We start from the raw sequence: 20,482 nt of genomic DNA, 5'->3' as shown, positions 1-20,482 counted from the left end.
CGGTAAATTAAACCACTATACTTAAGAGTAGCACAGAGTTGTCAGCTGCTGGGGCATCTAGGCTGATTTCCCCCAACTATTTTAGCAGCTCCAAGATGAGTTGTTTTAGCCTCCCCTTCTCTTGGACTAGACAAAATGACTAGGCCAGGGCTTTGGTAGCAGATATGTTAAGGGTGGGTGACTTTTAGTTACCACGGACATTTTTCATGGACATTTTTACTGTATTGGATTTGAAATTGCATACACACATACACACACACCTGACCAGGTGCTAAGCACTTTCTCTCGTCCCATCGACATCAGAGGCATGGTTGGTGGTGGGACAAGAGAGAGCCTTGGACCACATCAGAGAGGCTGAGAGTCTTGTCATCTGGGCAGACCAGGACCTCCATCCACACTGCCCAGGCTTGAGCCCTAGGGAGCTCACTTCGGTGCTGCAAATGCAGTGGTTTGACTTCACCCCTGGAGGCATACTCCATTGTCTCTCAAGACAGACGGATGCCAACATACACATACAGTGCTACCTCAGGTTAAGAACTTAATTCGTTCTATCCAACGAATTGGATGTTTTGGATATAACATTCAATTTGAAGATTGGGGAAAACTTTGGAAAGAAAATTTAAAATTTACTGCGTGTGTGGGGTTGAAGGAAAATGTAATGAAAATGTTTTATAGATGGTATATCACACCGGCAAAATTGGCAAAAATGTATAAAACATGTAATAAGTCCTGGAAATGTAAAGAAAAGGAGGGTTCTTTCTACCACATGTGGTGGGAATGTAAAAAGGTAAAGAGCTTCTGGGAGGCAATATATAATGAATTGAAAAAGATGTTAAGATACACCTTTGTTAAGAAACCAGAAGCTTTTCTTTTAGGGATCACAGGAAAAGAAATAAGAAGAAAAGACTGTAAACTCTTCCAGTACGCAGTTACAGCAGCAAGAATTTTAATGGCCCAAAAATGGAAACAAGAGGAAATACCGACAATTCAAGAATGGAGAATGAAACTAACGGACTACTCGGAACTTGATAAACTGACCGGGAAAATAAGATATACTTGAAATCAAAAGTTCATCGAAGATTGGGGGAAATTTGTAGAATATCTGAAAAATATATGTGAGGTGCAAACAACGCTAGTGTAAGAGGTATTGTTTAAAGGAAATAGAAAAAACGAGGGAAGATAAATGGCAATATAATGAAAGAAATGTGTATTGAATGGTAAAAATGGATGATTACCAGAGAAGCCAAAGGAAGACCAAAATTTGAATTTTGTTAAAATCAGATAAAATGTGTATGAGTGTGATGTATTGAAAATTAATAAAAATTATTTAAGAGAAAAAAAAGAACTTAATTCGTTCTAGAGGTCCGTTCTTAACCTGAAACTGTTCTTAACCTGAGGTACCACTTTAGCTAATGGGGCCTCCTGCTGCCGCAGGGTGATTTCTGTTCTCACCCTGAAGCAAAGTTCTTAACCCAAGGTACTATTTCTGGGCTAGCAGAATCTGTAACCTGAAGCGTCTGTAACCTGAGGTACCACTGTATATGCACCAGAGGGTGAGGAGAGTTGGGTGCAGTGTGTTACGGGTATTGAAAATTCAGCGTGCGGCGCTTCGGCGCAGGAGCGAGGAGGTCTTTGCGAGGGAGCGAAGCTTCCCACACTCATGAGGCACCCCAGAGACTGGCCCGAGGATGCCTTGGCGCCCTGTCAGCGCTCTGGGAGATGCCGGGATGTTCCAGGTCCTCCTCGTGGAGCCAGAAGCCACCACCAAAAAGCAGAAAAACTTCTGCAAGACGTATTCGACAACGGCACACACACACCCCCCCCGCTTGGCGCAGGGCCACGCGTGAGAGAAGGCCCGAGAGCGAGGCTGGGGAATCGTTAAGGCAAATAATCGCAAACAGACCCGAGAACGGCCTGTGTTTGTTTTGTTAATTGTCAGCGTAAAATGCTGTGCAGAGCCTGACAAAGGAACACCAGCGCTGACTCCTCCACTTGGGGGAAAGAAAAAAGCATCGTTCTCTTGAAAAACAATCCTGTCTCCTTTCGAGGCAGGAGGCAACGGGGGGGTGCAATGCCATGGGGAGGCCTAGGGGGAGCGAACCTCAGGAGTCTGTGTGGTATATGGAGAGTACCAGAGGGTACGGAGGTGGTGCGTCAGAGGAAGAAGAAGAGTTTGGATTTGATATCCTGCTTTATCACTACCCTAAGGAGTCTCAAAGAGACGCGGGTGGCGCTGTGGTCTAAACCACAGAGCCTAGGGCTTGCCGATCCGAAGGTTGGCAGTTCGAATCCCCGCAATGGGGTGAGCTCCCGTTGCTCAATCCCTGCTCCTGCCAACCTAGCAGTTCGAAAGCACATCCAAGTGCAAGTAGATAAATAGGTACCACTCCAGCGGGAAGGTAAACGGCGTTTCCATGCGCTGCTCTGGTTCACCAGAAGCGGCTTAGTCATGCTGGCCACATGACCCGGAAGTTGTACGCCAGCTCCCTCAGCCAGTCAAGCGAGATGAGCGCTGCAACCCCAGAGTCATCCGCGACTGGACCTAATGGTCAGGGGTCCCTTTACCTTTAAGGAGTCTCAAAGTGGCTAACATTTTCCTTTCCCTTCCTCCCCCACAACAAACACTCTGTGAGGTGAGTGGGGCTGAGAGACTTCAGAGAAGTGTGACCAGCCCAAGGTCACCAAGCAGTTGCATGTGGAGGAGCGGGAAAGCGAACCCGGTTCACCAGATTACGAGTCCACCTCTCTTAACCACTACACCACACTGGCTCACGCCAACTAGCATGGAATTGGTATCTATAGCACATTGTTTTACATGTTAAGGACCCCGATGTGATGCTCAAGGCTGCCCAGCAGAGATCGGAAAGACCTGTGTCTCAAATGCTGTAGAGACACGGCTGGTCAGGGGTATCACATGGAAGAGGGAGCAAGCTTGCTTTCTCCTGCTCCTGGGGGTAGGACTCGAACCCATGGCTTCGAGTTACAAGGAAGGAGATTCCGACTAAACCTCAGGAAGAACTTTCTGACAGCACTAGCTGTTTAGCAGTGGAACAGGCTCCCACGAGAGGCGATGGACTTTCCTTCCTGGGAGGTTTTTAAGAAGAGGTCCATGCTATAGGTTGAGAGTCCGCTGTGGAATCCCTTACACTAGGATGCTATAATAATAATAATAATAATAATAATAATAATAATAATAATAATTATTATTATTATTATTATTATTTATTATTTGTACCCCGCCCATCTGGCTGGGTTTCCCCAGCCACTCTGGGCGGCTTCCAACAAAGATGAAAGATACACTAAAATGTCACATATTAAAAACTTCCCTGAACAGGGCTGCCTTCAGATGTCTTCTGAATGTCAGGTAGTTGTTTATCTCTTTGACATCTGATGGGAGGGCGTTCCACAGGGCGGGTGCCACTACCGAGAAGGCCCTCTGCCTGGTTCCCTGTAACTTGGCCTCTCGCAGTGAGGGAACCGCCAGAAGGCCCTCAGAGCTGGACCTCAGTGTCCGGACAGAACGATGGGGGAGGAGACGCTCCTTCAGATATACTGGACTGAGGCCGTTTAGGGCTTTCAAGGTCAGCACCAACACTTTGAATTGTGCTTGGAAACGTACTGGGAGTCAATGTAGGTCTTTCAAGACTGGTGTTATGCTATGTCTTCTCACACTTTTCTTCCCCCTGTGTGGGATGCAGGAGAAATTCAAAGCCAAACCTATAAAACCCACGCTTTCCGAAATAGTGCACATCTTGAAATACAGCTATCCTTCGAAAATTCGCACTGCTCTGAATTCTGCAAGGCAGTTTTCCGGCCAAAGAAGGTGTTCTAAATGCAACATACTATGGTCAAGTGTGCATGGAAAAAACATACATATTAATGAAAATAAACTACAAAAATGCATTATATTGGGAGAAATCGCTTTGCCAAAACTGGTATATTTGACAAAATTGCATGCAAAAAAAAGTGTATATTAAGAGAAATTTGCACTAGATTGCTGGTGATTTTTTTCAGGAGGAACTTTAAAAAAGGGGAAAGCAAACAGCTGTGGGAAAATGTGGAGAACTGAAATATCAGAAACCAGAATAGACAGCGTGTTTATTGGATTACATGTTTATGCAAATATCAAAAAGTATTGTGGTGAAAGTGGGCAGAAAAATCAAACAACAACAAAATAAAAACCCTTCACTTGAGCACAAGACAGCCCAGCCGAATAATAATAATAATAATAATAATAATAATAATAATAATAATAATAATAATAATAATAATTTATTATGTATACCTCGCCCATCTGGCTGAGTTTCCCCAGCCACTCTGGGCGGCTCCCAATCGAGTGTTAAAAACAATACAGCATTAAATATTAAAAACTTCCTGAAACAGGGCTGCCTTCAGATGTCTTTTAAAAATAGGATCGCTGCTTATTCCCTTGACATCTGATGGGAGGGCGTTCCACAGGGTGGGCGCCACTACCAAGAAGGCCCTCTGCCTGGTTCCCTGTAGCCTCACTTCTCACAATGAGGGAACTGCCAGAAGGCCCTTGGCATTGGACCTCAGTGTCCGGGCAGAACAATGGGGATGGAGACGCTCCTTCAGGTATACAGGACCATAGTGGTCAGAGACCAGGAGGATAGATTACAAGTCACTCCTAATAACCCACAGTCGCTGGTCTTCATATCTGGCTGATGGCTGTCCTGGGAAGAAAGAGAGCAAACATATCAACCAACACTTTTGTTGATCCATGCCTGGTGGGTATAAATAGAAAGTGCCATTGCAGGAGGCAAGGACGTAGACCTCTACATGCAGATAGGTAGCAGTGTTGGTCTGCCATAGTAAAAACAAAATAATAAAATTCATAAAAATAAAATTCATTCCAGTAGCACCTTAGAGACCAACTAAGTTTGTTATTGGTATGAGCTTTTCTGTGCATGCACACTTCTTCAGATACCATTTTTAAAATTTGGTTTTGACCTCTACATGCTCCTTGTTCAGGCACGGTGTGAACTGTGTAAAGGTAAAGGGACCCCTGACCATTAGGTCTAGTCACGGACGACTCTGGGGTTGCGGTGCTCATCTCGCTTTACTGGCCAAGGGAGCCGGCGTACAGGTTCCGGGTCATGTGGCCAGCATGACTAAGCCGCTTCTGGCGAACCAGAGCAGCATACGGAAACGCCGTTTACCTTCCAGCCGGAGCGGTACCTATTTATCTACTTGCACTTTGATGTGCTTTTGAACTGCTAGGTTGGCAGGAGCAGGGCCCGAGCAATCTGAGCTCACCCCGTCACAGGGATTCAAACCGCCGATCTTCTGATTGGCAAGCCCTAGGCTCTGTGGTTTAGACCACAGCGCCACCCGTGTCCCTCATGAACTGTGTAGCTCCCTCCTAAATATAAGCTTCCCCCACTCTCTCTCGGCCTTCCCTTTGGTCTAGGAGGCAACCTGCCGCAGGCCTGGATTAAGAGGGAGCTGTATAAAACCCTGTTAATAAGCCTGTTAAGCCAGAGAGACTGTGGAACTCACACCCACAAGAAGCAGTGAGGGCTGCCAACATGGGTGGCTTTAAAAGAGGATGAGGCAAATTCACAGAGGAGAGGACTATTGGTGGCTGCTAGCCATGACGACTCTGCTCTGCCTCTACAGAATGCCAGTTCTGAATGCCAGTTGCTCGAAAGCTTAGAAAAATGTCCTCATGCTCAAACCCTGCTTGCAGATTCCACACAGGAATCTGGTTGGCCACTGTGAAAATGGAATGCCGGAATGGATGGACCACTGGTTCAATCCAGCAGGCTCTTAACTTCATCTTCTTTGGCAATCGCTCATAGCCGAGTAAGATTGTCATCCATGAGCACGGCCTTAATACAGTGGTACCTCAGGTTACAGACGCTTCCGATTACAGACTCCGCTAACCCAGAAATACTACCTTGGGTTAAGAACTTTGCTTCAGGATGAGAACAGATTGTGATCCAGCGGCGCGGCGACAGCAGGAGGCCCCATTATCTAAAGTGGTGCTTCAGGTTAAGAACAGTTTCAGGTTAAGAACAGACCTCCAGAACGAATTAAGTTCTTAACCTGAGGTAACACTGTATCAGGCTTCCTCAAACTCGGCCCTCCAGATATTTTGAGACTACAATTCCCATCATCCCTGACCACTGGTCCTGCTAGCTAGGGATCATGGGAGTTGTAGGCCAAAAACATCTGGAGGGCCAGGTTTGAGGAAGCCTGTACTATATGAAGCTTGAATTGGATCTGCAAGGTTTGGTGGCCAGGATACCTATTTAAGAACGCTGGGCAGGGCAGGTAATGAGGGCTGCTCATGAAGGGTAGGCAGTCATCCCTTATCCAAAGTTTCTGTCTTCACACACATACACACCCAAGGGATTCTCTATCCCCTTTCCCCTTTGTTCTGCACTTCACACACCTGCCTGCCTGCCCTCTCTCAGCCTGTCCCATCCTGCCACATCCTGAACGGAATTCCTCTTGTCTGTCTGGAGCCAGCGAGAGGACAGCAGATGGACCCTCCCTAAACGGCTCCAAAAAATCAGGACTGTCTGCCGAAAGTCTGGCCCATGAATTCTTATTAACCACAATCATCGTGCGCTTGGAAGAGGATATTTATTTTTTTATTTAATTGGAAATGCATGGACATGCTGCCCCTTCAGTTCAGGACCTGCAACCATGGTCCAGGGTGGCTAACGAGCCTCTGTTTTATCATGGGAGTAATTCATTCCAGCAAATATGAAAAATAAACAATAAAAATCACACATGAGCCGGGGAAACAGAAGCATAAAAACATCGAGTCGTGGCAAATGGAATAAAATAAATTCAGCCAGAGCAGGATTTGCAAAACAAGATGCAACTACAATCTCTGCGGCAGATGAGCATCTGTTCTCTGCTTAAATACCCAGTCCTGAGGCAGCCTGTGCTACTGCTTTGGCCATTAGGAGTCCAGCTCTTTCTGTTAGAAAAGTTCCCCTGATGTTTAGCCCCAAACTGCTTCCCTCCAATTTACATCCCTTGGCTCGAAGTCCTGCACTCGGGACGTCTGCCCAATCTGCTCCAAAGCAGCCCTTCGGATATTTGCAGGCAGCTATCAAGCAATCCTCATCGGATGCGATTTCCAGATTCCTTACCGCGTTTGCAGAACTCGCCAGCATCATTCCTCCCCTTTGTCTGCTTTCTCACCTAAGAAAAAAACCCAGATGCTTCAGTCTCTCCTTGTAGGGAAAAACCCCACTTTCATTCTCATCCCAACATTTCAGTTGCCCTGTTCTCCGCAATCTGTAGAGTCACGCGTGGGCTGGGAGAAAGTGCAACATAAGTACAATATAATATATTTTTCAAAGGGGCAATCAGAACTGTATGCAGTATTCCAGCCAGGCGCAGGTGCATGCAGAGAGACCTTGAAGGTATTCCTGGGCCTTCCTCAGGAACCCCAGCCCCTCTCTTGCCCCCCATGGCTGCTCTGGGAGGAAACCTCCCTCGCCTCCTTCTCCCCCCTCTCCGCTGCTATTTTGGTGAGACTCTCCTGTCCCTGTTTCCTTCTTCCGGTTGTTTTGCTCTGATCCCTTCTCCCTGCCTCTCCTCTCTCTCTCTCCTGCCCCCTCCACTCTTTCCTTCCTTCCGTCCTGAGTTTCCATGCCATCATCCCTCTGAGGACATTTGGTGACATTGTTTTTGCTATGAGGAAATCCATCCCTGCTTTCCCCACCCTTTCAGGACTAAGCTAGCAACTTGCAACTCCCCTCCGACTGAGCACAAAAGAACGAAGGCTGTAATTGGGAGAGGAATAGCATTGGGCTTGGGGGAGATTCCCTTCCTTTCCTGGTCTTCTTCCAGTCCCCACCACTGATTTTGAGAAATGGTTGAAAGGGTTAAGCATCCTCCCTCCCTCTGCCCTCCGCTGAAATTGGCAACCTCCCACGCCTGCTTTTCAACAGCATAATAATTTGTAAAAATCAAAACAGAAGATGGAAAGAAGATGTGCATTTTCTCCGTATCTTCTGCATTCGTGCATGAACGTTCTTACAGCCAAGAATCACATCACAACATTTGGAGAAGTGTGATATCTGACTGATTGCTGGGCTATATCTTGCACAATGGTTTTGTGGGCGGTGTCAGTGTACATGTGAATTGGCTTGGTCTCCCTCAAATGCAGGCCGCACAAAATCCTGAAGCATCCCTGGGCTGGAAAACACCCTCACCAGCCTTCATGGCCACCAAAATCAGGTACAGTGGTACCTCGCAAGACGAATGCCTCGTAAGACGAAAAACTCGCAAGACGAAAGAGTTTTTCATTTTTCGAGTTGCTTCGCAAGACGAATTTCCCTATGGGCTTGCGTCGCAAGACGAAAACGTCTTGCGAGTTTGTTTCCTTTTTCTTAAAACCGTTAATACCCAGGGAATCCGTGCTTCGCAAGATGAAAAAACTCGTAGAACGAAAAAACTCGCAGAACGAATTAATTTCGTCTTGCGAGGTACCACTGTACCATATTTTTCACCCTATAAGATGCACTTTTCCCCTCCTAAAAAGTAAGGGGAAATGTGTGTGTGTTTTATGCAGCGAGTGCAGGCTCCATGGGTGCAGCGAAAGCAATGGGAAGCCTCCGAAGTGCAGCAGGAGCGCTCCCGCCCTCACTCCGGAGGCTTCGCGTTGCTTTCGCTGAAGCCTGAAGAGCGAGAGGGGTCGGTGCGCACCGATTCCTCTTGCTCTCCTGGTTTTGCTTCGCTGGAGAGGCGCTGCACAGCTTTCCCTCTCTGCGCAGCGCCCCTTCAGCAAAGCAGGAGGAGAAATGGAAGGGGCTCCATTTCTCCTGCTGCTTCGCTGAAGGGGCACTGCGCAGAGAGGAAGAGAATTTTTTTTTTCTTGTTCTCCTCCTCTAAAATTAGGTGCGTCTTATGGTCGGGTGCATCTTATAGAGCGACAAATATGGTGGTTTTTAAAGGCATGTGTGTCTTTCATGGAAGATAAAGGCTACGAATGAATACCAGCTATGAAAACGCCAAGATCAAGGTGATGGACTATATGGGATTGGCAGAAATGACTGGCAGAATCCGAGACCAGGGAGAAGAGTCGGCGGAAGAAGATTGGAAGAAATTCAAAGACTATTTACAGAAATATTGCAAAATCAATGAATGTTAGAACAATGTCAGATAGAAATTAAGTGGTTTCCAGCTGTAATGTTTTAAGAGAAATAAGGATTTGCTGAACTAACAATTTGAATTGGAATACAAAAAAGGGAGGTATGAGGAGGTCTGGGAAGTAAGTTAAAGGAAAATAAGTTATGGAAAATTTGTGTGTTTTTAATTATTTTTATTTTTGTATCTTTGTTATTTTTTCTTTTTGATTTTTATTGTATTAATATTGAAAATTTTAATAAATATCTTTTTTAAAAAAATGAAAACGCCAAGATCAGAGGGAGGATATCTCCGAACCCCGGGTGTCTGGGATCTCGAGTGCTCAGGTCTTGTTTGCAGGCTTCCCAAAAGCATCTTATCGGCCACTGAAGGAGGACTGGACAAGGTAAGCTGTTGGCCTGATCCTGTCGGGCTCCTTCTTCTGCAAAGCAATGTCTCTTTTTAAGGAAGAGTTTTGATGCCTGGGCAACGCAGCGGAGGAACTGCGGGAAGGAGGAAGGGGGAACAGAAGGCTGTCTGTCTATGGAGCGTTCATCCTGATGTTTTCAGGAAGATTAGGCAATGTTGGTTATTCAGTGAGCATTCATGCTGATCCGATTGCAGAGAGATTCAATGCCGTTGCCAAAGAAGTCTTATCCTGCACTGCAGGGGGTTAGACTAGATGATCCTCAGAGTCCCTTTCAATTATTCTCTCCTACACTTTCAGGTGAATTTCCCCATCACACCCCCTTTTTACTTGTTGTTGTTGTTTAGTCGTGTCCGACTCTTCGTGACCCCCCCTGGACCAGAGCACGCCAGGTCCTCCTGTCTTCCACTGCCTCCCGCAGTTTGGTCAAACTCATGCTGGTAGCTTCAAGAACACTGCCCAACCATCTCGTCCTCTGCCCTCCCCTTCTCCTTGTGCCCTCCATCTTTCCCAACATCAGGGTCTTTTCCAGGGAGTCTTCTCTTCAAATGAGGTGGCCAAAGTATTGGAGCCTCAGCTTCAGGATCTGTCCTTCCAGTGAGCACTCAGAGCTGATTTCCTTAAGAATGGATAGGTTTGATCTTCTTGCAGTCCATGGGACTCTCAAGAGTCTCCTCCAGCACCATAATTCAAAAGCATCCATTCTTCGGCGATCAGCCTTCTTTATGGTCCAGCTCTCACTTCCATGAGAGCATTAAAATAGATTTCTATTTTACCTGCATTAAAATAGATTTCTTGTTACATCAGCTTTGAGTTCTGTTGTAGTATACCTAGGTTTTTTTAATTATCTGTGTTTTTAACTATCTGTGTTTGTTTTAAATTTTGTGAGCTGTCTCTTACCCCAGTTCTGGGGGAAAGACACACTATAAGTAAACAAACAAACAAACAAACAAACAAACAAAAGGATGAATGAATGAATATTGGGAAATCAGGTTTGCAGCACTAATTGCACAACTTGGATTTGCCACGATGTGTCTGAATGCCACCCTAAGACCACGACAGTCTTGAAGTGCCCCGAGTTTCTGCTTCAGACACTTTTCCAGTATGTATTTTAACACTCCAGAGTGCTCTTGCTTATCTTCTTTAGTGATAGATTCCTCGCTTCTTCTTTTAACTGACTGTGCCTGTTTTTGTTTTTTTTAAAAAAGTGGATAGTTGTGGAAATTTAGCAGGGGAATCTTTTGACAACAGACGTTTCCTTTCCAGGAAAATAAACGCCATACAAAACCTTCCCCTGCTAAAATGTCTCTGTGCTGGGCTGCTGTGAAAGGCACGGGAGGGGAACTAGTAAAATAAATATAATTAAATATATAGCAATTGTCAGAAAGTGCTGCCTTTTAAGGTCTGGGTATGAATGTGTGAGAGTCTTTCCTCACCCACCATTTTCACCTTTCTGATTTGGCTAGACTGCCGAAACTTCCAACTGAAGCAAAACATAGCAGCAGGTAAAGTATCAGGTTTCTGTCTTGCTCTCTGTATGATTTGTGAATGGTACTCAGGCCGATTTTCAGTGTGTTATTCAAAATACGCTCAAAAAAGAGCGGGGAGACTCACTATTTAAAGTGAAACCTTGGCAAAACAATCGTTTTTACCAACTGCACATTCCCCTTTCATGCTCACCGGGCAGGATCCATGCCTGTGTGTGTCCCGTCCCCCAATTATCCTGCAAAAAGTGAACAAAGGGGCACAGAAAGCCCCCTTCCACCGAGTCAGACCACTAGTTCCATCTGCCTCAATATTGTCCACACGGACTGGCAGCAGCAATCTGGGGTTGCGGACAGGGGGACAACACACCTTGTCCTCCCTGTAGAGGCCATTGGGTATTGAACCTGCGACCTTCTGCATGCAGAGCAGGTGCTGTAACCACTGAGCTATGGCCTGCCCTCTTTCGCAACCGCCAGACTTTTTTCTTTGGGGTTAAGCAACCCCAGTGAAGCTCATCTGCCGCGCACACCTCAATTTCGCCAAGTATCGCTTGTGTCCCTCTTTTGAGTTGGCCTAGACTCCAACCCCTCACTGAATACAGTCACATAAATAGGGCACTGTTTGAATTGACCATAGGGAGGCTCTGACTTTCCTTTCTTTTTAAAAAGAATTGTTAAACGAAAAATTCGGAATGGAGCATGAAGTTACATCTGTATAGATTTCAGGAAGAGACGCTGGACGGCTCTCTACTGCCCCTTGGTGTTGAGGCCAGCAAGGTCCAAGTGAGGGAAAGCTTTAAAAAAAGTTGCACAGTATAGAAATATGCTCTAATGTGGACATTTCTGCACAAAGGAGATCCATTATTTTTATTCAATTTTTTTATTGATTTTCAGAAATTCATAACAGACAAACATACATACATATATCCTCTTTAAATCTTGGTAACATTATCAAGTGACTTCCTCATATCCCCTTGGTTGAATTTGATTGTATATCATTTTAACAGTTTTCCAAAATCGATTTTCTCAAAAAATTAACTTGATCACTTAACATCTTTCATTCTTTCTAATTTAACTTTAAACATCTTAAATCTTCTCCTTACATATTTGAATCCTAAGCCTATTATTTGCAAGCTTTTCCAATTAAGTTATCTTAACATATTTAGCTAAATAGTCTTTAAATTTCATCCATTCTTCCTGATACTCCTCCTCCTTCTGGTCGCAGACTTTTCCAGTCAGGTCGGCCAGCTCCGAAAAGTCCATCATCTTCACCTGCCAATCTTCCACTGTTGGTATTTCTTGTGTTTTCCAATTCTTGGTTAACAAAATTCTTGCTGCAGTTGTGGCATACAAAAATAATTTAACATCTTTTTTGGGCAATTCCAAACCTTAAAGGAGATCCTTTAGACAAGGGCAATGGATGGTTTGGTTTTGAACAAGTCCATTAAGTCAACTGTGTTGTAGCTCTACACTCAGTGGGTTGCGCTGTCTTTAATTGAGTTTTCAAAGGCACAATATAGACCAGAATAACCTCTCTGCAGAACCACAAATCCAACTCAATGGTGTAATGTTGGAAAATGTCAATCACTTCTCCTACCTAGGCAGCTACGCATTTTAAATAAAAGGGCACATTCTACCCATGTGAAAACACGCTGATTCCCAGACCATCTGCGGGCCAGAATTAGAAGGCGAAAGGGCGGGATCTGGCCCCTAGGCCTTAGTTTGCCTAGTCATGCCTAGTTTGCTTAGTCATGATCTAAAGGTTTGTCGCATGGAGGATGGAGCAAGCTTGTTTTCTCCTGCTCCCGAGGGTAGGACTCGAACCCATGGCTTCGAGTTACAAGGAAGGAGATTCCGACGAGTTACAAGGAAGGAGATTCCGACTAAACATCAGGAAGACCTTTCCGACAGTGGAGCAATCTCCCTCAGGACTCTTCTTCCTTGAAGGTTTTTAAGCAGACTGGATGGCCATCTGTCATGGATGCTTTGGTTGAGATTCCTGCATGCAGGGGGTAGGACTAGAAGATCCTTGGTGTCCCCTTCCAACTCTGCAAGTCTATGATTCACCAGTGAAAGATGCCAGTAATAATAATAATAATAATAATAATAATAATAATAATAATAATAATTTATTATTTGTACCCCGCCCATCTGGCTGGGTTTCCCCAGCCACTATGGGCGTCTTCCAACAAAGATGAAAGATACACTAAAATGTCACATATTAAAAACTTCCCTGAACAGGGCTGCCTTCAGATGTCTTCTGAATGTCAGGTAGATGTTTATCGCTTTGACATCTGATGGGAGGGCATTCCACAGAGTGGGTGCCACTACCGAGAAGGCCCTCTGCCTGGTTCCCTGTAACTTGGCCTCTCGCAGTGAGGGAACCGCCAGAAGGTTTAAGGTTTAAATGCCAGGTTTAAGTCTTGCCATTTCAAGGCACTGCTCCCATTTGAAGCCCGAGTGAGCTACTTATCTATCAGTGCAGCTAGAAAAACCTACAGAAGGCAGCTTTCTTTTATACCATTCTTACCTCTCTCTCTCTTTTTTTTGTAATCATCATCATCTAGTAAATTACACAGGAAATAGAGAGGAGTTATACAGGCACCCATACTAATTCAGTGGCTGATCTATAGATAAGGTAAAGGTAAAGGGACCCCTGACCATTAGGTCCAGTCGTGGCCGACTCTGGGGTTGCGGCGCTCATCTCGCTTTACTGGCCGAGGGAGCCAGCGTACAGCTTCCGGGTCATGTGGCCAGCATGACTAAGCCGCTTCTGGCGAACCAGAGCAGCGCACAGAAACGTCGTTTACTTTCCCGCAGGAGCGCTACCTATTTATCTACTTGCACTTTGAGGTGCTTTTGAACTGCTAGGTTGGCAGGAGCAGGGACCGAACAAGGGAGCTCACCCTGCCGTGGGGATTCGAACCACCGACCTTCTGATCGGCAAGTCCTAGGCTCTGTGGTTTAACCCACAGCGCCACCCGCGTCCCATGGCTGATCTATAGCTGATGGGATAAAAGATTCCAGTGACCTCTAGGAACCGAATCTGCCTTATAGTCAGGCCACTAATCCACTAAGCTCAGCATTGTCAACACTGGCAGTATCTCTCAAAGCTTTTAGACAGGTTTTCTCAGCCCTACCTGCAGATTGCAAGGGCCAAACCTGGGCCCTTCCCTGAGCAAAGAATGCTGTACCGCTGAGGTGCAGTTCTTTCCTCTGGCAGATCTTATCCATTTCACTCTGCATTCCCACCACCCACAATTCAAGACCTGCAACATGCGTATCAGCAGGATCTGGCCCCATCCAAACCATCTTTGGAGATACAGCAGTGGGACAGCCTTTTTGCTGGGCCTCAGCCCACTGCAAGCAAGTTGGATCTATTCACTGCCGTGTGCACGATTCAGCCTTCAGCCGGCATTGCAGTTTATGGCACAAACACGCAATGTGAATGCAGAATCCTACGTTGACCAGCTTGGCAAAGGCTCCCAAGGATTTCACAGGAAACAACAAAGTTACTAAGACGATGGTCAAGGAAGATGCTCTTCTTTCTTTCCACCAGCAGAGGAGGCTGAAGGTAAATAAATCTCCCCTTCAGGAACAAGAACTGAATAGTTCACATGCACATTTGACAGAAAGCTGCCATCGTGTTTTTAAAAAACCCAAACAAACAGGGCTGTGCTTTCGATATTCTAATTACAGTATAAGAATCAAGTTTGGGCATAAAAATACACACTGCCCTGTCATTTGGAGAAGGATCCAGGAGAATCTACAGTGGTACCTTGGGTTACATACGATTCAGGTTACATACGCTTCAGGTTACAGACTCCGTTAACCCAGAAATAGTGCTTCAGGTTAAGAACTTTGCTTCAGGATGAGAACAGAAATTGTGCTCTGGCGGTGCGGCGGCAGCAGGAGGCCCCATTAGCTAAAGTGGTGCTTCAGGTTAAGAACAGTTTCAGGTTAAGTATGGACCTCCGAAACTAATTAAGTACTTAACCCGAGGTACCACTGTAATTGTTTTGAACCCAATTATTTTGCCAGAATCTTCAGAGAAGGCTTTTTCAGGGTTTCACTTCCCAATCATTTCCCAGAGATTGTACTCCCAAATCTGGCACGTCCAACAAAAAGTGAAACTACATAAAGAGTGGGGTGGGGGGAGGGCTTTTGGCACTGCAAGATCAGCAACAACAAAACCACCGCCACCCAAAAGTGGTGTAGTGAAAGAGCCCACTTATTAGCCCAAGTAGAGGATCAACATGCCCCATTCAGCATTCATTCGATTGCTTCTAGCAGTTATCCCCTCCTGAGCACTGAGAAAAGAAGAGAGAGAGATAACACGGGCCCAGTTCACTTGGAGATCACCCAACAGAAATGATGTTCTTAGTATTATAAATATGGCTGTCACAGGCAAACTGGGCGTCTGCCTCTAAAGCAGGCTTCCTCAACCTTGGGCCTCCAGATGTTTTTGGCCTACAACTCCCATGATCCCTAGCTAGCAGGACCAGTGGCCAGGGATGATGGGAATTGTAGTCTCAAAACATCTGGAGGCCCAAGGTTGAGGAAGCCTGCTCTAAAGGCACACACACTAGACATGGAGGGCAGACCAAGTTGCCAAACACCTTTAGGCTCTGAAGATTCCCATGCAGGTTCTCTCGTGAGTGCCTGCACAGAGATCACAATGAAGAATCGAGAATGGGGCGGCTTTAGCCTTAGCTCCTACCCTCTCTCCATGCCATTTCTGAATGTAGAAGGGAAACCTGGAAACATTAGAAGTTGTGACTGGTCTCAGAGCCCCATGGCATTTGTTGGGGAAACTTATGTGGCGGCCTTTGGATATCGCTGCACAACATCTCCCATCTGAGAGGCATGACATGGGATACTCCTGCTGTATTTTCAAGTGATGTATCTCCCAGCCTGGGGCCTTCCATAGTTGGGGGTGACGCATGTTTCAGTCCGAAACCTCTCGAGGGCAAGACATTGGAAAAGGCTAGTCTACTGAATTTCTGAACACCCATGCCCCCTTCCCCCATCTCTAATTTAAGGGTTTACCACTTTAGAGGTTTTCCTATACTAAGCACTCTGCCTCCACTCCCACCTACTTTTTTTTTGGTCAACTCCAAACAACCACACTCATCTCTCACACACAGTAAAGATCAGAATCAAAAAAAGTATCACAAAACGAAACAGGATTGTATTTTACAGCTTCTTACTATGTACAACCATCATTGGTTCATGTTCTTTTAAAAAAACCAACCAAGGTTTCATCCAGAAACACACAAGATATATCTTAACACAGAAGACGTTTTGGGAAAAGAAATGGTGTCAGGGATGCTGGATCGTTTCATCTGGGGATGGGAAAGCTTTGGTGTGTTGTTGTGGGAGGGACTCAAGCTGGGATTTATTTTTTTAAAAATCCATCTACACGAAAAAAAGGCTTTCATCCAAGGCAGCCACACACGTCCATCACTGGGACATATTTATCCAAGTTCCAGTGAAATAAATGGGAGGTTCACACATACCTGCTGGGACAATTGTGCTGCGCCCATTCATTTCACTGGGACGTGTGCAGGTGACTTTCCTGCTGGGCTTTGTGTACAACCCACAGACCTCGCTGACCCACCTCTGTCCTCCCAAAAAGCCGCCTCTTCTGTCTGACACAGAAAGGGGCTTCCCTCTAGCTTTTCCAGCTTTATGCCACCGACTTCTAGGGTTAAGCATGTGGACTGCAAAGTCTATTTTCAACTGCTGTTCTACTCCTGTGATACCTTTCTCTTAAGAAAGATGACATGCCTTAATTCCGGAGAAATTTAATAATTGACAAAATAGTCTCTCTACTGTAATGCAGCTAAAGGCATTTTGTTGAAGTTCTGTCCTAACCCCACTGAGCTCCAAACAGGTCTCATCCTGAAGTCAACCTTTTCAAGTTTTGCCTTTCAACTGCCATCTGTGGGTCTTTGAGCAATCGTTGCCTTTCAGGCCTCGATGGGGTCACATCTACGCAGCAAACCTGAACTGGTTTCAACATCATAGCTTCCCACACAATAAGCTCTGAAAACTCCGGAAAAGGTCTTAGGCTTTCCTTAAAGATCCCTAACATTCTCTGTCAGAGAGAATCCCCCTTGTGGAACACCAGGACAGCTAAACTCGTTCGAAAACAGGTTATATTTCACTGTTTGTGTTCCGCAGGCTGCCATGCTCTAAACAGCTAGGAGTCACTTCCATCGAGGACACAGTAAGACAAACTGAGTACTAGAAAACTAAAAAGGCTCAGTTGCTTTTCAGAGGTAACACACCAGGTGGAGTGCAGGCAGAGTGAAATAAAATGCTTGCCAGCTGACAGGCCAAGGTTCCCACTATTCATGCTTCAGGAAGGCCAAGATGGTAAATAAAGCTCTCTCCCTACACAATCGTTATTTTGCTCATTAAGAAGCGTTGGGGGAGGGACTGGCCTTCCTTTTAAACCTGACCAGGGAAAAAAGTTACCCCCTTTTCTCTGCCCTCCAGACTCCTTCCAGGAGCCATAGCTTGAGGGGACGAAATCCAAGGGGGGGAAGTCAAGCAAAGAGGCCACGGCGTGGCTCAACAAAGCCTCCTCTCTCCTCTAGAAGGTGTTCTTTATCTTGGCCGCCACCAGCACCAGGATCTCCCCAATCTTGCTCTGCCAGTTGCTGATGTCCTTGGAGACCTCACACCACAGCTCTCCGTGGCGCGGCTCTGCGTTTTCACAACGCTTCCTCACCTCCTCTTGCTGCTCCTGCAGGGAGAAAACAGAGGAGGAATCAGCTTTAACCATTGATGTCCAGAAGGATCCCCAAGAATGGTGCAATTCTGGATATCTTTACTCAGAAATGAAGTCCCACTGCACTCTGTGAGGCTCACTCACTGGTATGTGCATTTAGGACTAGCTTAGATATATGGCTACATTGCAAACAGTCTGTTTAAGATAAATCAACAAGGAGGTTACAGAAGGAAATTTCTCTCTTGTTTCTTTGATAACACCTGGACGGGAAAGATTAATGATCTGGGAGCTGCCAAAATAACAACTCTCAAAGAGCTGGACAGAACTTTGAAATTGGATGCAATTAAATGAAGCAGTGCGATGAAAAAACAGCTGAAGGATTACAATATACGGACAAATCTGCACTCCATAGAAAAAAAAAATCTGTTGTCTGACATGAATGAGGATCGTAGAACCAGAGTCAAAATGTGGAAGGGGAAAATTGGACATTGGAATTATTCATAAGGGTGATCAGAGGCAGGAATGTGATGTTGAATGCGCTTCGAAATTCAGACCGTGGGAAGTCAAAACAAAATTATTACAATTTGGAAGACAATTGGACCTTGTTTATTTTAGTTTTTTATTTTTATTGGATTTGATGTTAATTGGATGTTTTTATTGGAAAATTAATAAACGCTTTAAAAAAAAAAAAGGACTGCAGCTTAGAAGGAAGCACAAGTTTCTTCCTAAACTCTGACCTGTTATGTGGGTTCAGTTTCCCTGGGCTGAGAAGGCCAATCCACCCCTCTCTATGAATTCCACAGTCCTCAGTCATGTGCATTCAGTTGCTGAAATGACTGGCGGTGTTGGGGGCCAATGGAAAAGCTCACCGTTGCAAAGGGCATGCCCTGAGATCAGCCCAAGGAGTTGTGGAACCACAGGCTGGGAGTACTGCACCCTGCTTCCACATATGAAGTAGCAGGTACATTGCCCAACACTTCCGTTTTTTAAAAAGGCCTTTGCCAGAGAACTGCTGAAGCGCTTGGAAGGAAGGGAGTGACATCCTTCAAGACGTGCTCTTTCGAGAAAGGCAGTCCAAGGGGAGAGATATGGAGCAGGTGAAGGAACTCCCATGAGATCCTTGCTCACCCTCCCAATAAGATCATTGAAGCTCCTTCCCAAGAAACATGGAATCCTGCTCAGCCTCAGCTTTTGCACACTTGGAAATGGAAAGGAGCAGGAAACTGAGGTGCCCCAAATCAGCAAAAAATCTCCTCAGCGGGTCCAATTAAAGATTGGCAGATCCCTTGAAGTTACCTCTGTGCCATGCTGAAGCTCGAATTTGTAGAAGAAAGCCCAGGCGTCCCCTAGGTCAGAATCGATCTTCACTGTCCGATGGAACCACTCACGAGCCTTGGTTATTTTACGCTCACTCCAGAACAACCTATGGAGGAAAGAGAGTTTAAGAAGTAGGTGAGCTGGGGAGACCAGCAACACCGTTCTGATAACACATTCTGCATCGGGGCATTTGCCTTGACCAGTATCTAGTCACACAGCCTATGCAGAGGAAACAACTTTTGGAATGCTCTTCAGAATATTATATTGGCCTTTGCAAGGAGATAAAATGCAAATGCTAAGCTGCCTTTTAAAAGATGAGTCGCTCCAGGGAAAGCAGTAAATTATCTCTAGCCGAGCCAGAATGGACCTTCTTTAGTTTATTTGTGCAATGCTCATCCACCCTGCAGCACTCCATTCAACACCTGCACAGCAGTCCCATAAATGAGTGATAGAGAAACAGTGACCCTCCAAAGGATGCCGGGACCCCAATATTTATCAGCCGCAGCCAGCATGGCCAAAGCTGACAGTAGCTGAACGTCCAGCAATACTAGGAGGGCAATAGGTGCCCCAACTCTGCCGCAAGCACACAAACAGACCTAACTCGGCCTGCTGCCAACCGGCAGGGGGATTAGGAAATGGAAGACTATTTAGATTGCTGATCGAACGAACGATGGGCACAGTGCCGCAGAAGTGGTTCCTGTGCGTGCCCCGTGGAAATGAATGGGAGCTGCGTCAAGAGACACGCTTGGTGGACTGTGTACAATGCTGGAGTCTGCAACCAAATGAGATCCCCTTCTCCAACAGAGCACAGCTGTTAACTACGGAAAATCCACCTGGGAAGCAGCCAGGCACAGCTGTGGAGGGAGAACTAAGGGCTATGCTTAATTCCAGAGCTTTTCAGCCTGCATGTTCTAAAAATCTGCTTGTGCCCGTTCAAGATTTGTCCCCCGATGAACCAGCTGCGCTGGCTTTTGTTTTGTTTTGTTGTGTTGTGACAGGGGTCAATTTATGCACATCTAAAGACAGGCTCAGTCAAGACCAACAAATCTCATTTGCTGTGATTTGATAGAAAGGTTGCCTGCAAGTCTGAGCTGCATGATTGCGTCTTTGGCTTGTGGCTGATAAGAGGAAAGAAACACTACCTGTAAGATTCACACCTGATGCTCTTTGAAGTCATTTGAAAGCCCATTGATTATTATGGGATGCACCATATCACAGGGCAGGGACACAGGTCACTAGGGCAATGAAACGTTGCTTAGATGACCCGCAAAAGCTAGATGGTTTTTACAGAGAACTACAGGAACTCCTCATTTATCCTGAAATCTCTCAGGAACCTACCCATTTGTCTTGGAGTTTAGACTCTCCAAGCCAAGCATTCCAGTGGTTTTGAAAATTTCCTAT

The 20,482-nt window shown here is 45.7% G+C and overlaps 1 protein-coding gene across 1 annotated transcript in view; it reads right to left on the bottom strand.

The window, feature by feature from the left end:
- Positions 1 to 16,194: 16,194 nt before the first annotated feature.
- Positions 16,195 to 20,482, bottom strand: part of PRPF6 (pre-mRNA processing factor 6) — a 36,128-nt gene continuing 31,840 nt past the window's right edge. Inside the window, exons 20-21 of the mRNA XM_081916718.1 lie at positions 19,061 to 19,187; positions 16,195 to 17,779 (exon numbers count right to left, since the gene is read on the bottom strand). Of these exons, the coding sequence (XP_081772844.1) occupies positions 17,627 to 17,779; positions 19,061 to 19,187 (280 nt within the window). The 3' untranslated portion in view covers positions 16,195 to 17,626. The remainder of the gene's footprint in view (positions 17,780 to 19,060; positions 19,188 to 20,482) is intronic.

Source organism: Podarcis melisellensis (assembly GCF_964234715.1).
Source record: "Podarcis melisellensis genome assembly, chromosome: 6".
Lineage (NCBI taxonomy): Eukaryota > Metazoa > Chordata > Lepidosauria > Squamata > Lacertidae > Podarcis > Podarcis melisellensis.
The sequence above is the reverse complement of the archived record's forward strand: the minus strand, read 5'-3'. Positions and strand labels throughout refer to the sequence as shown.